General features: G+C 44.3%; 1 protein-coding gene and 1 long non-coding RNA gene across 5 annotated transcripts in view; one reads left to right on the top strand and one right to left on the bottom strand.

Annotated features, from left to right (window-relative positions):
- SLC6A2 (solute carrier family 6 member 2) overlaps nucleotides 1-15556 on the top strand; it is a 141142-nt gene that overhangs the window by 65158 nt on the left and 60428 nt on the right. For all 3 annotated transcript variants that reach the window (XM_019497505.2, XM_014603375.3, XM_019497506.2), the window contains exons 4-5: nucleotides 5620-5758; nucleotides 7312-7446. In XM_019497505.2, the coding sequence (XP_019353050.1) occupies nucleotides 5620-5758; nucleotides 7312-7446 (274 nt within the window). The remainder of the gene's footprint in view (nucleotides 1-5619; nucleotides 5759-7311; nucleotides 7447-15556) is intronic.
- Nucleotides 2553-15556, bottom strand: part of LOC109285696 (uncharacterized) — a 159865-nt gene continuing 146861 nt past the window's right edge. For both annotated transcript variants that reach the window (XR_002093521.2, XR_002093520.2), the window contains 3 exons: nucleotides 13357-13422; nucleotides 5601-5728; nucleotides 2553-3193 (listed from right to left, as the gene is read on the bottom strand). This is a non-coding gene — a long non-coding RNA (uncharacterized LOC109285696). The remainder of the gene's footprint in view (nucleotides 3194-5600; nucleotides 5729-13356; nucleotides 13423-15556) is intronic.

The raw sequence follows: 15556 nt of genomic DNA, 5'->3' as shown, positions 1-15556 counted from the left end.
GGCAGCCTCCCAACCTTATATTTACCAGCCAGACGTGGCAGGCGAGAATAAGAGGGTGCCTTGGGCCAGCCTTGACACAGAGCGAGCGACCTCGAGGAGATCACGGCCCTCCTGAAGGACCCTGCCGTGACAGTAGGGTCAGAAGGGACCTTGTAGATCTTCAAGTCTGACCCCCTGCCTGGGCAGGAGGAAAACTGGGCTCAAATGACCCCAGTCAGGTAGGCATCAAGCTGCTTCTTAAAGATCCCCAGGGTAGGAGCCAGCACCACTTCCCTTGGAAGTTGGTTCCAGATCCTAGCCGCCCTAACTGTGAAGTAGTTCTTATGGATGTCTAATCTAAACCTACCCTCCAACAACTTGTGGCCGTTATTCCTTGTTATCCTGGGGGGCACCAGGGAAAACAAGATCTCCCCCAAACCCTTCTAGTCCCCCCTTGTGAGTTTATAGACGGTCACCAGGTCCCCCCTCAGCCTTCTCTTGTGAAGGCTGAACAGGTTCAGGTCCCGTAGCCTCACATTGTAGGGTCTGCCTTGCTGTCCCCGGATCATGTGGGTGGCCCTCCTCTGGACCCTCTCAATGTTGTCCACATCCCTCTTGAAGTGGGGTGCCCAGAACTGGACACAGTACTCCAGCTGTGGCCTGACCAGTGTCGCGTAGAGGGGCAGGATCACCTCCTTGGCCCTACTTGAGATGCGCCTGTGGATGCACGATAGGGTCCGGTTAGCCCTGCCGACCATGACCTCGCATTGTCGGCCCATGTTCATCTTGGAGTCAATAATGACTCCAAGATCCCTTTCTGCCTCCGTGCTCTCAAGAAGGGAGTTTCCCATCTTATAAGTGTGCTGCTGGTTACTACTGCCCAAGTGCAGCACCCTGCACTTGTCAGTATTGAAACGCGTCCTGTTTTTGTTAGCCCACCCCTGCAACCTATCCAGGTCTTGCTGCAGTCTTTCTCTCCCTGCTAGCATGCCCACTTCACCCCAGACTTTGGTATTATCAGCAAATTTAAACAGGTTGCTTTTCACCCCATCATCCAAATTACTGATAAAGAAATTGAACAGAGCGGGCCCAAGGACCGAGCCCTGGGGGACTCCGCTGCCCACTTCCCCCCAGGCCAAAAATGATCCATCCACCACCACTCTCTCAGTGTGACCCCCAAGCCAATTTGCCACCCATCTGACTGCGTGGGCATCAATGCCGCAGTCTCCTAGTTTTTTTATGAGCATGGGGTGAGAAATCTGAAGAAGCTCGTAAATTGTATCTCTCACCTCTCTATCTGGTGCAAAGGAAATGGTTGTATACACTAAATGACACCTATGGCTGGGTTTAGTGAAAGGAATATGATGATGATTCCCTCAGTTCAGCGGGCCTCCACATGCCTTACAAACTCTATATGCTGCTTTAACTCAAAATCAGTTGAATAACTAGTAAAATAAAGCACTATACAATGGAAAGAATGGAGACAGAACTGGACCACTAGTTGGGTTTTCTGTTGTATCTAGTTTCATAGTAGTCAAGCATTAATAAACCACACACTGGTTTCCTACAAAGCTTGTACCTCATCAAAAACAGTACCTAAACTTTTAAAAAACCCTAAGGCTGTGTCCAGACAAGCATGGACTTGTGATATGTCGCACTGTAGACCCACACATGCAGGCATTTCCCATCCATTGCATTATCCCATGTAGAGTGGGAGGGAGGGGCTGACCCTGGGAAATTCTGGGGTAAAAAAAAAACCCACCTCAAAAAAAAGTGGAGCAGCGCATGTGGCAGCAGTGTACGCTGCCCAAAACCAGAGACTGGCCAGCTGAAGCCACGCTACAGGAGCATCAAGTAAGGCTACTGGGTCTAGCACAGTTGCTGGCCCTATCCTCCCCTATCCCACCCGAGGTAATCTGCCATGTACCAGAGTGCACATGGCATGGGCATTACACAGGAACAAGTAGTAGCAGCACAAGGTGTGCCGCTGCTATGTGTCCCCAGGGAAACAAACATCATGCTCATCTGGATGGAGCCTGAAAAATTAGATTTGGAAACATGCCAGGCAAACTTATCACAGGAAACACTTGGTTAGGTCCCCCTGCTTTCCTCCCTCCTGTTGTCGGCAAGTCTAATTCCAAAGCACAAGCTAAATACTAGATCTTGTACTAAGTGATGCAGCTATACTGCATTCACGGACCACTTAGCACTTCCCAGCCAAGGGCATGCTACAGAAAGTTACCATGTACTGAATGGTCATATAATTGCAGAGGTTAAAAAAATTTATGATATCAGAGATGCTAAGCGTTCTGTATATTGAACAGGAATTTTCTACAGACATTAACATTTGCTACTCAGGAAGACAGCTGATTTTATTCAACATAAAGCTATGTTTCTATTTCCTGTTTTATGATTACTTTTTCCCCAATTAAAGAAACAGACTTCTTAGAATCAAGCTTCTACAAGCTTCCAGTGCAAATGCTTGGAGGCCCAGATACAGAATTGCTCTTCTGGCTAAATGGTCCTACCAGTAAGTTAATTTGCTAGATTATTCATAGAAAGTAAACACCAAGGAAATACACACATTTAATGATTCAGAAGAATGCTTGCACAAATTGACAGTTCAAGGGAAGTAATGGAAGTAGGATCAAGTTTAACTTTTCTGAGGGTTGATCCAGACTGCAGTTGAAAACTGTGATTTCAGCATGTGTAGACCTACCCAAGTTAGCTTTAAACCAGCAAGCTTGAATACAGATAAATGTAGCTAGAGTAGCCCAAGGTACAATGTGGGCTGTCAAACTAGTCCACATTAAGCATATTGGCACAGATTCAATGCCAACAGTACATTAAGTAGTGAAATTAAAATTAGCTCCTATACGTCTATGCGAGCTACAATCACATTTTCCTGGATTACAATGTAGATATACCTTGAACATCTGATATTTGATGTGGCTTGAGATGAGAAGTGGTAGGTTGACTTTGAATGAGCCCAGTCCATATGTAGAGTTACATTTGGTTGAAGAAACCTTTTTCAGATAAGCATATTTAGAAGTTTGTCTTCAATCTTCATTGTGTTTTTGCAGGTTTTAGCTATTAGGTGTTCTTGAAAAAATAAAACAAAGCTCACACCATCATTTCTAACAATGGAAGATCTCTGACTGTGTGCCCCATACACATTGATCCACATGCTTCCCTTGCTTATGCATTGCTAGCCCTACAATAAAAGAAAAACAGATCAACTACTTAATTTGACATGATGCCTTTAAAAGCATTTTTCATCCAATTAATACTGAAATGAAAGAACCATTCTAAAAAGATTATAGCACTTCCTTTCTATTAGATGTGATGAGCTAGTAAAGCAAAACAGATATATTATTTAACCAACCATTTCCTGATGCTGTGAGGAACTGAAGCTTTGACTTGGCATGGACTAAAACTCTTTAATAATATCAGAGTTCTATATTAATGGACTGTTTTTCCTAGAGCATTTCTGTATCTTAAATAATTAATTGAAAGACATTTTTCATTTGAGAGGGGTTCTCTCTAAACTACTCTAAACATGACCAGAACATTTTTTTCAGCATTCCTTGTACCACAGGAACCAAGGGGATGAACTGTGTTTGTTGGCAGCAGTCCTGGGATCACCACTGAGGCAGTGTATACTGTATAGTGATGGGCAGTGAACTAGGGATAGTGTTCTTAGAGTTTAGTCACTATGATAACTATCAGAAATTTCCCTGTTAGACACCATTTTCTAGTTAATTTAGTAAGCATATTTTGAATTTAATAAGCTCTGGAATAAGGGTATGTAAAACTGCCATTTTAGAGAGAGAGAGAGAGAGAGAGTTTAATAGTTTCATAGTTCGTAGTTGGTAGGGTCGGAAGGGACCTGAGCAGATCAAGTCTGACCTCCTGCCATGGAAAGAGTACTGGGGTCAAACAACCCCAGCAAGGTGTTCATCTATCCTCTTCTTAAAGACCTCCAGGGTAGGAGCCAGCACCACTTCTCTTGGAAGTTGGTTCCAGATCCTACCCGCCCTGACCAACTTCCAAGAGAAGTGGTGCTGGCTCCTATCCCAACTATGAAACTCTCTCTCTCTCTCTTTAAAATGGCAGTTTTACATACCCTTATTCCAGGGCTTATTCAATTCAAAATATGCTTACTAAATTAACTAGAAAATAGTGTCTAACAGGGAAATTTCTGATAGTTAGCATAGTGACTAAACAATAAGAACACCTTCCCTAGTTCACTGCCCATCACTATATAGTATATACTGCCTCAGTGGTGACCCCAGGACTGCTGCCAACAAACACACTTTATCCCCTTGGTTCCTGTGGTACAAGGAATGCTGGAAAAATTTTTCTGGTCATGTTTAGAGCAGTTTCAGGTATGCCCATGACCACTTTCAAGAGTGTGTCCATGACAGAGATCCAGAAAGCATTGCTAGGTATCCAGCAAAAAAAGTGTGGCAAAAAGCATGTGTAGCAAGGAGCAAGTGGGCAGGGTTTGTTTCTTAGCCGTGGCCTCTGGATCACCACAGAGGCAGTACAGCTGTATCCTGTGTAACCTCAGGTGAGTCATTCAATATGTCCTTCAGTTTTGTCCACCTGTAATAATACCTAGCTGGGCTTTATAAAGATCTTCAAGGGCTTCTAATAAAAAAACAATCATTCTTCCACTGAGATCTCCAACTGAGATTAAACACCCGTTGCCCTAGGCACTTTACAGACCCATAGAAACACAGCACTTGCCTTGAAAATCATACTCTAAATAGAGAGGCACTGAGAGATTAGGTAACTGGTCCAAGTCACAGTGCAAGGAATAGGGAGAAAGCTCAATGCAGGCTTCATGTTAATATGAAAATGACATGAAAAATATCATAATAAAAGCCTTCAAAGAACACCCATGTTGGTGGCTGCAAGGGTTTAAAAACAATCTTTGTGCATCCAAAACTGGTCAAAAATGGGAGGGAAAAGAAGTCAACGAAGACGTTTGGTTCTTGCTGCTTATTCCTTTCTACTTTGTTGAAAACAGTATATAAAGGTAATGAATGAAGAGAAAAAATGGCCCCAAATGCAGTACTTTTTTTTCCTGTGGTTTGGGTTAACGTTTTAAAATCCTCAATAATTTGTTGTCAAAATTATATTTTTTTTCAATATTGACCAGCTCTAGTAGAAACATAATCATATAAACTACTGATATTCCAGTGCAATTTTCCTTTCTACTAAGTCTACCTATAGCTAGGGAGTCTACCTAAATTGCAGGGGGACTTACCAATTTTTGTGAGTTGATCACAGTGTAAAGTTCTAATTCCACAATCATTTCACAGTAGCCCCACACCTCAGACCTGATTGGCAGAGAGGCCCCTGGGGGGGGAGGACAAAGGGGCAGCCACCATTTGTCTGCTGCCCTTTGTGCCACCCCACCAGCTGGCAGCAAGGACCTCTGGCTCTGCTGAGGAGCCAGCATTTTATTAAGTTGTTGCTGTTGTTGATTTCATGGATTTCTCGAACAATCCTGGATCTCACAATTTCCTCAAAACCATAAATTAAATAGATCCCTACCTATAGTACAGTGAATGAGGCAGAACATTTTTTCAGTGACCTAACTTCTTCTTTACCTCTTCCCTTTTGGTCTAGACGAGGAGTTCTACATCTGCATGAAAGCAGTGGTATCCATGACCTTGGCTCACCTCGATGGCAGCTAGCATTATGCCTGTTGGTGGTGGTAATAATTCTTTTCTTCAGTCTGTGGAAAGGTGTAAAGACATCAGGAAAGGTAGAGCTAATATTTTCCCTGCACTTCAGTCATCATCTTTGTCCCTTTTAGAAAATGAAATAGTAGTGGTCTGACCCAAAAACCACTGAAGTAATTGGGAATATTTTCCTTTGAACTTATGTCATTTTGAATGCCTATGTAGGAGCATCTTTCACTCTTTACAAATCTTGATAAACATTTTATTTTAGTGCTTATGGACCTTTGGTTTTAGTTAATAATCATTCATTAAAATTGTAAACACCTTATCACTGCCAAAGATTTTACCAATTACCTAAAATACCAGGCGCCAAGAATTGTTAAAAAAACCTGGATCCTTACTTGTCACACAATTAGAATAGTTTGAGATGATGACATTAGATAACACCTACTAGTTGAAAAGATGTTACTAACCTTTGAATTTCAGATTATTTTTGTTTCTGAAGTGTTAGCTGCCACCTAAAACTTTTCAGCAACCCATAAATTTCATACTTTCTGATTTAATTTAAACCACTATGAATTAATGCATTGCTGGTTTATATTTGTCTTTTTTGTTACAATTATAGAATTAAGACACTAGTTGCACTGTATATTTTGATTAACTCCCAGCTTTTCCATAGTTCCACATTGAGTTTGTACCTCATTCATTTGTAGAAATGGATGATGACAGACACATTAGGAGTTGGAGTCACAAATGCAGTTATTTCCCTCCAAAAATTCTCAGTTTGGTAAACAACTAAGAACTCTTACTGTATACGCTTTTTCATTTTTATATCAAACGTAAGTTAGTGTCTGCTCATACTTATGGAAATAGTTCACACTGAGCATGCTTAGGAGTTTGATACCCACATTAGAATAGTCACTTTAACACATCTCTTTGCCAAACTAGTCCCAGACTCGCATGCTCATATAATGTCATGTGGGACTCTTTATTGTCAGTGTGACTGAGCTGTGTTTTCATAAAAACAATGTACCCTATGACAGAGGTGTCAAGCATACAGCCCTTAGGCCATATCTAGTCCATGGAGCTGCTCTATCTAGCCTGACAGGCTACCAGTTGCCCAGAAATTGGGTGGGGGTGGCCCAGAGGAGTGGCATGCCTCAGAATTTGGGGCCCTTGGGCTCTAGTAGACATAGTAATTGGTCTGATATGGCCCCAGTTGCCTTCTGGTCACCTCACCCTTTGTCACTGCTGTGGCCCTACCTCCTCTAGTCCCATGCTGGAGATGGAGCTGCAACTGTAACATGGGGCATACAGCAGCTGCAGTGCCAGCTTTGTCATGGGCACATGGTGAAAGCTGGAGCTGCATCACATGCCCTGTGTCTGAGCCAGAGCTGCCACCCCTATTGCATGGCCCGGGCTGGAACAACCCTGGGCTGTGGGCTGGATCCAGCACACGAGGAGCTCATGGGCCCAGAGCACTAGATGAATTTGACACCCCTACCATGTGATAAATAGTCAAGAGGTCCTCTATACACATGAGAAATAAGCAACTATAGGGAGAGCAATATTCTGTAGCACATTTATAAGATTTCCTGCTGCTTAATTAACTTCTGTGTCTGTTTGTTACCTCCAGGTTGTGTGGATAACAGCCACTTTGCCTTATGTTGTACTATTTGTATTGTTAGTACATGGAATAACATTGCCTGGTGCATACAATGGGATAAATGCATACCTACATATAGATTTCAGAAGATTAAAAGAAGCTACAGTAAGTTTTCTCCATCATTTTCACTTCCTAGATTGAAATAATAACCACAACCCATAACAGTTTCCAAATTAATGATGGAAGCTGCTACTAGATAGTTAGTATTTGTTTCTAAAGTTAAATATTTATATATTTGTCTCTACAAGAACATTAGACAGCTTTCTCCAATGCCCTGAATTGCTGGCTCTCTACCACTGAAGGAAGCACCAGGAAGCCAATATCAGAATGGATCTGCACCACTGTGATTACTATAATAGTTTAGGTAACCCTGGGGCTGTTCCAGTGTAATCTAGCATCAAGTAATCCATAAAAAAGGTACATGTTCTAACTGTGCCTTTCTCTCTCATGACTTCCTTCCTGTTTGAATATGTGCAAAAGCTAGTTGCACTGGCTGAACCAGCTGAAAGCTCCCTGAGGCTGGGGAAATACTCAGATAACAAGAGCTGCTTTTTGCACCACTAGGTTGAACAGATGCTATAATATAATAAATAGGGCCTGGTTTAATCAAGGGCCCAGTTTGCTAATATCATGGCCCAATTATGGTGGGGGCCACCATTTTTTCCACCCAGACCGTGGCTGCCCCACATGCCCCCTGATTGGGGGTGTTTGCTTCTCCACACGTGTTCCCTCCCCCCACCCCCAAGTCCCAGTGCCCTAGTTTTCTGGCCTGGAGGAGCAAACAGCCCCTCCCCTACCTGGTGCCAGGGGCAGCCTTGGCTGATGGCCCCAGGCACCACCTGCCTCCCCCCCCAGTTTTCACAGCTGGAGAAGCAAACAGCCCCATCCCCTACCCATTCCCAAGCTCTCTCCATCCCCTTTGCAATCCCTTCCCCCAGGCTGCTAGGCTTTTGCTGCTGGCTAGGGAATGCTTTCCCCAGCATGCAGCAGCCATCTTGTTGCAGTAAAATGCTGGGATATGGCCAGTTCATGGGGAACAAAAGTTGCAGGTTGTATTTTTGTGAAAATCACTTAATTTCATGATTTAAAAAAAAAAAAGCAAAATCATGATTTAAGCCAAGCACTAGTAATAAAAATCATGACTGATGACATCTGTCACTGAAAGAAATGCATTTCTATGCAAATGCTTTTCATTGGAAATGAAAATTTTCATGGAAAGAAATCAGTTTAGAAGTATTACTGGTTTGAGTAGGCATTTAAGCTTTTGGGTAAGTATCTGAACTAAGATTTGCCCCATAGTAATAAAGAATAACTTTAATAAGTTAGGACTAATTCAGTGCAAATCATCTTACAGCACTTTGTAATGACTGAGACTTTTCAATACAATTCAAAAGCTATGTAAGCCAGTCATAGCAAATATAGCCAAACATGGCCTGATCTGAGGCCAAAATAATAATTAAAGGGCATTTGTAGATGATACATTAAAGTGGGTTAAATGCCCTTTCGCATTGTTTTAATTGCGTTGCTGTTTGCACAAGTTTGCAAATTCAGCGGCGTATTGTGCATTAATTCCAGCCACTGTAGCAAATTCGGCAGTGTAATGCATCTTAAATGACTTTGTGGTACAGCAAATGACTTTGGAGTGCAGCAAACTAAAACACCTCCAACAAGTTTTAGTTTGCTACTTTACAGCCATGGAAGGAATCACCAGGCTCTGTGAGGCTCAGAAACTGTGCAGACAGCCCCAGCAGGCAGCCCGGCAGCAGCCCAGGAAGGCAGGCTGTAGTGAAGAAAAAAAAAAAGTGGTAAGTTTGATCTTATTTTTTTCTTCCCTGGAGTCTGCCTGCCTGCCTGAGCTGCGCGGGAAACTGGTGCTTCCCTCCATAGTTGCAGTGCCTCATGGGACCACCTGAGCCGGGTGCCTGTGAGCAGGTGCTGCTAGGGGTGGGGGGTCGCTGCTGCCATGGAGGGAAGCACCAGCCTCCCCCCACCCTGCAGCTCAGGGACTGCTTGGCCCACTGGCAGCTCGCTTTCCCCTCCCCGTGGCCAGAGAGGCAGGTAAGGACATGGATGTACACAACACAAGGGTTTAAAAAACCACCACTTCAATTTAAACCCCCATGTTGTCTACAACTGCCCAAAGGTTTTGCTGCCTGAAAACATTTAATCTACCATACATTAGAATTAAGTTTTTCCATCACCATGCAGTGTTAAGAAATATCTGCAGACCAACTCATTCAAACCCATTATAAAACCCCTAGGCTAGGGATAGACATTCAAAAAGCCAGAGCCTAAATTAAACTGCAAAGATTGAACTGATTTGCAAGTGCACAGACATTCATATTTAATTCTGGAAATGCAGGCACAAGTAGGCACATGCCTGTAGTGGCTCAGGCTAGAAGCTGGGGGGCACTAGAGCAGCCCTCCCTTCCTTTTGCAGCAGCCATAAGGCTGATGGCAAGCTGACCTGGGGGGGCTGGCCAGTATGATTTGCGGGGTTTAAACCCCCACACTGGCCTGTAAGGACCCCAGTCAGGCTGTGCCTAGAGGGGCAGGGGGGAAGCCACTTGGGACTGGGGAAGCTTCCTTCAGCCCAACCCAGGTTGAAGCTGACAGGCTAAAGGAAGCTCCCCCATCCCAAGCGGTGCTGCACTCTGCAACAGGAGCAGGAGCCACAGCTGGAGGTGAGGGGAGAAAAACAGCCCTACCAGACCTAGCAGCTTCTTCCCAGCACATGGAGCTCTGTCTGTAGCCCCCGGACACCTTTCACCCAAATGCCTTCCACCTTCCAAGGCATCTGGGGACTGAAGCCCAAGCTCCACGCAGTGGGCAGAAGCCACAGAGCTGAATCTTCCTGTCCCCCTCCCTGCCACCTAGAGTGGTGTGGCATAGCTGTGGCAGCTGGAGGAAAGAGGGGCAAAACAGCCCCGGCCAGCCTGCAACTGGTTGTGCGCCTGCAGGTCTGGCTGCTGCACAGAATAGGGGGCATGGTGGTGGCTGCTGGGCTCAGGGCTGACTGGCATCTCTGATCTGGCCTGGGAAACCCACTCCCCAGCTAGCCCCCACCCATGCTACCAGTCTAGGCTGTCACATAACCAGCAGTGGGCTGGGAAGGGCCTTGCCCACACAGGCTGGCCCCACGGGGTCCTTCCCAGTCAGTTGTGCTCCATGACAGCCCTGCCTGGCTTGGACACAGGGATCCATGCAGCCCTTGTGGCCCCAGCCTGAGCTGCAGTCTGCTCGGAATGGTCCGGCCCTGGCAGCCCAGCCTGGGCTACCCCATCTGCCTCCACCCTCAGCAGCACTCACAGACTGGCAGGACTCAGTCCTGCAGCTGGGGAGGCAGGTGGATGGCAGGGGCCATGCCAGCTGACCCTGGTCACGCTCCCTGCCCTGCCGCTGGATAGGGAAGGGGGGGAATGGTTGACAGAGGTCACAGTCACACAGTAAGAGGGGGGGAAATAACCCCCCTCCCTGGTCTCTTTGTTTCAGGGGGCCATGCATCTGGCCATGCCCCTGCCCCTGCCCAGGCTAGAGCCGAGGGGTGGGTCCAGCCCTGCTCTCTGGAGCAGAGAGCATAGCCACACCCAGGGCTGCAAAGCATGCTGGGATGCTGGGGGACTGTGATTTAACTTAAACCAGGAAAGGTTCTGGGACAGAAGTTCCATAAACCAGTTTGACCCAAGTCAGTTAAGTCTGATACTACATTCAACCAGGTTTATCTTGAACCAGTTTCAACCATTTTGAAACTGGTTTATGTGCACTGAACTTATGCTCTGTTACAGGTTTACACCAGTTTCTGATCACTTAAACTGGTTTATGTGTAACTTCTGTCCCTAAAACTAGTGTTTCAATATTCACAGAGCCCAGGGATCTAATGACCACAGTTTTCAACTCTAGACTTGGGTTTTTTTAATTATTTTTATTTAAAAGGATACTAAGCACTACCTTGGCATGCAGAAGCAAAGGCATTCCTTCAACATGGGCCAATACAAAAATCTTAACTGCTTTTCAAACAGACATACCATTGAAAAGTAAATATAAATGTCATAAAAAGAAAATGAATTGGCATAGCAGTTCCTTCTCCCCAGGGACATGCCCCTATTCTCTAAATAGCTCCTATGTCTAGGAGCCCTCTAATCTCATCATATTTTTACTTTACTTGACTCACTTTCCTGAATAACTAAGAATATAGACAAAGTCCATAGGCAGCCTGAATATTAAAATCCAGAGACATTTTGTATATGGTTTTTCAAACAATCCCTTTCCTCCTTTATTTATTTATTTGCTTTTTTGTCATGTTAATATTATGAATGATGTATAATCAATATTCAGGTTCCCTCACAGACACAGTAGTGTAGCACATCATGAAAATCCCAAATATCAATTTAGTCTACCTTGGAGTGGTGAAAATCCAGATCCAGACAACATTCCCTGTTGCCAGAAGGCAGGTCATCTCCTTTAAAACCAGAAGTTTCTGCGCACAGTGTGCTGGTAAAGTGGGGGTTAAGAGGTGAGTCAGGCCAGCCAGTCAGGTGACCGGAAGGGGGCAGGCCAGAACTATAAAAACCCTGGGCTAGGCAGCAGTAGGGGGCCAGCAGCCTATGGGGAAGGAGTGTGTATAAGAGCTCCACAGAGAGTCTTGGTGAGTGGCCCAAAGGCTGGAGGAGGGGGACTACTGAGGACCCCGGAGAAGCGGCAGCAACCCCAGAAGGACTGTAGCCAATGGTGGGGAGCAGAAGCACAAACCCCTGAATAAATGTAAGCTGGCATGCTGCCTTCTTTAACCATATTTTTTGGTGGTGGTTATAGTGCATGGACAGGACTGTTCATATATTTTTTTGTTATTAAATAACAGTGGTGGTTTGGGTGGGGTTATTGAGGAAGGGGGAAGGCCTCATTGGACCCCACTATAGCATGGGGACTCTGGTGCCAGTGTGGGTGCAGTATTTGGGGTGCACAGGCCCAGCAACAGAGAGGGTGCAGTATTCAGGGGCACAGGCCTGGTGCCAGAGGCCAATCCTAAAAGGCTAGGGTGGCATGGTGCACCCGGAGTGCAACTAGGACAGTGGAGTCAGGGCCATTGCCTGGCTTCAAACTTACAACCCTCTGGCTGTGGGGGCCAGTGGACAGGCCTCTGGGCCAGGGAGGCTGGGTTCCAGATTGGGGCAAAAAGGAGGGCCACGAGCCCCAAGACTAAAAAGGTAGAGCCTCAGAGTCCAACCCTATCTGGTGAGTTTAGATGGGGAGACCTAGCTAAAGAAAGACTGGGGTCAAGGCCAGTGGTGGCGGAGGACCCCAACATACAAAAAACAATAGGCAGTCTCCCGCTTACAAGATAATATTTCCATCAAGATGTGGCAGGCAAGTAGAGAGTGGGACACGAGAAACCTTAAGGGGACTCCAAGGGTGCCCCACATAGGGTGCGGATAATGCAAAAGATGGCACTGGGGAGGGCAACCTGTTACAGTCACCAGTGCAGTATGCTTCTGCATACTATGCACTATACAGAAGCATGTATACATGTGCAAGCATTTATGTGTATAAAAATGCAGAGGCAAGGGGGAACGCATGAGAAATTTCACTTTCCTCAGCATTTTAAATGATGTTTGAAGAATGTTTATTCAGGCTAGATCCTCAGCTGAAAGCTTATGGAACTATGCTGAATTACAACAGCTCAGGAGCTGGACCTCAGTTCAGTACTCATAACGGCTTCTGCATTTTATGGTATACTGTATTGTACTTTACTCTTTTGAGGTTAATTTTTCTACACCTGCTTGTTAGCAAGCCATAAAATCATCCGTTTATAAGACTACATTTTTCAGAAGATTAGAAAAAAAAAGTTCGTGCAGGACTGTGAAAGATCGAAGATGGCTTACAAGGGGAAGTTGTCTGAGTAGCCTGTCATGTTAGGCATTCTTCATCTCTTGTGAGGAAACTGGGCCCTCTGCTGGTTCTATTGACATGTTTGTGTGTTTTAATCCTTGTTGGACCTCTGGGAGGTTTGACTCCTACCTTGGTGCTATGTCGGTGTGTCCCTGCAAGTCCTTGACTTCTGAACTTCTTTTCTTCCAATAAAGACTAGCAACAAAAGAGAAAAAATATCAAAGGAAGTCACTTATAAATTATGATCTAAAACATGTCCTAAAATTCTGTTTCACAATTAAAAAAAATAGCAATAAATGCTGAATGAAATCAGTCCCATTAGGAAATGTAGGACAGGAAAGGGGCATTTACACCTTTGCACGTCATAAGAAATTTCCTGCTATCATATCTGGGGATTCATACAGTGCTTCTTCTCTGTATTGTGCAGTAATTCTTCCAGTTCACAAATGTAAGAAAATGTGTGTGTGCAAAACTTACTGTAGTAAAAATAAGCAGGAAGGAAGTTGGGCATGAAAGACTGGCTACAATCCCCTATAAAATATTTTTTGGAATGGATATAAAAAATAAATGAAATAGCACACCATCCAATAAACTAGATAATTCCATGAGTCAAAAGAAACTCCACTGCAATTAACAGAGAAACATCAGCATAAATTACAGAAGAATTGCTCCTCCCATCCCATCTCTGTGTTGCATCCTGTTTATTACAAGGAGTGTTTTGTACAAAATGTTAATTTACGTTGCTTATTCCTCACCAGGATTTCCACACCAACTGACTGGGATAACACAAGGACTTGTTATGTGGCTAAAAGTTACACCACTTCAGGGCGGGATTTTCTCTGATCCGTACTACCCAGCTTTTGTTCCATTAAGGTGTGGCCACTCCCCGTGGGTGTGACACCCAAGTTGAAGTCCTACAGTATCCCAGGATCTCTCACACCCCAACCTGTAGAACAGGGTTAGAAGCCTGTCCTGGCTCAACAGCCCTCTAGTGGCAAGGCACAACTACCACTCCTAGTCCTATTGCTCACCAGGTCTCTAGGCTAGGTACAAAGATCAATTCCACCTTGGCCTTTTTGAATATAAGTTATGCAGTTTCTGTAAGCAGTGCAGTTTAGATGGGTGGTGAACAGAACACATTCACCCTTTGGTAGGGGGTTCTTTTGTTTTTAGACCAATCTGTATGTGCCAAAATTCTGTTGTTATGGGTATAGATCAGTTTCTGGTGATCACTATACTAGTAAAGTGCAATGTACGTGCCTAGTCCTAGTAGCAGTCATAGCTATGCAAGTTGGGGATACTCGGAGAAAGCTTCTAGATTAAGGACAACTGCTCCAAACTCCAAGCTAGCACTAACATTGATCAACATTTGTGCAGTTTATAACATAAAGTATAACAAGGCCGGTAATCGCTAAAACTTTAGTGGCAAGGGACAAAGTTGTTAAAGAGACAGTGACCTATCAAAAAGCAATGCAAGCATTTTCTGGTGTACAGTTCCTTGTACTTGCATAGTCTGCAATTTTTCCAGTGAGTGGGTAGTTAGGGACTATAATTAGCAATAGCAGCTGATATCAAGGCATCCTGGAAAAGTTAAATTATTGTTGATAGCTGGGTTCCTAATTTTCTAGTGCTCCCAGATAACTATATTTTTCCCATGAGCTGTAATTTTGGAACATCATAGATGCCCAGCATGTTTGTTATACAATAACATAAGCAAATGCTAGAGTTTCTATACCATATTTTTTTCAACTAATACATCATTGTGAAGGATTTTTAAAGATCCAGTTAAACTGTTTTCTGCTCAGTGGGCCTGATCCAAATGCAACTGAAATCCATGCAAGTCTGACGGACATCAGTGGGCTAGGAAATGGCTTTTGGCTATACAACACACACTGTTGGCTATTTGGTTCCCTTGCACATGGCAGTAGAGAGAATTTGTCTCTGCCCTATTTGTAATAAGCCAAAGTTAGTTCTGTGTGAAAGTTCAGCATTGAAAACCCAAAGCAGGTGAAACCCATGGCTCCAGCTAGGCTTGTGGAGTCCCATGATCTTTCAGCAAACCCCAATGGGCGAGTATACTTGAGCTTATTTATGGCACTGGATGAAAAAAAGAAGAGGTGGGGAGAACTAGAAAACACAATATTCTTAAAGTGTTGGGAACTATTTTCCTCAGATTAGGCAACTGTAAAGCAATTTAATTCCAGCCAAAGTGGAATTTAATGACTGTCATAAGAATAATTCCTGTTTCTCCAAATGAATGAGTAATGAAAATGAAGTTTCCTTAGATGATCCTTTTCATAGCATGTGAATCAAGCTTCAGCCTCTGAAG

Source organism: Alligator mississippiensis, chromosome 10 (genome assembly GCF_030867095.1).
Source record: "Alligator mississippiensis isolate rAllMis1 chromosome 10, rAllMis1, whole genome shotgun sequence".
In the NCBI taxonomy this organism is placed as follows: Eukaryota; Metazoa; Chordata; order Crocodylia; family Alligatoridae; genus Alligator; species Alligator mississippiensis.
The sequence above is the reverse complement of the archived record's forward strand: the minus strand, read 5'-3'. Positions and strand labels throughout refer to the sequence as shown.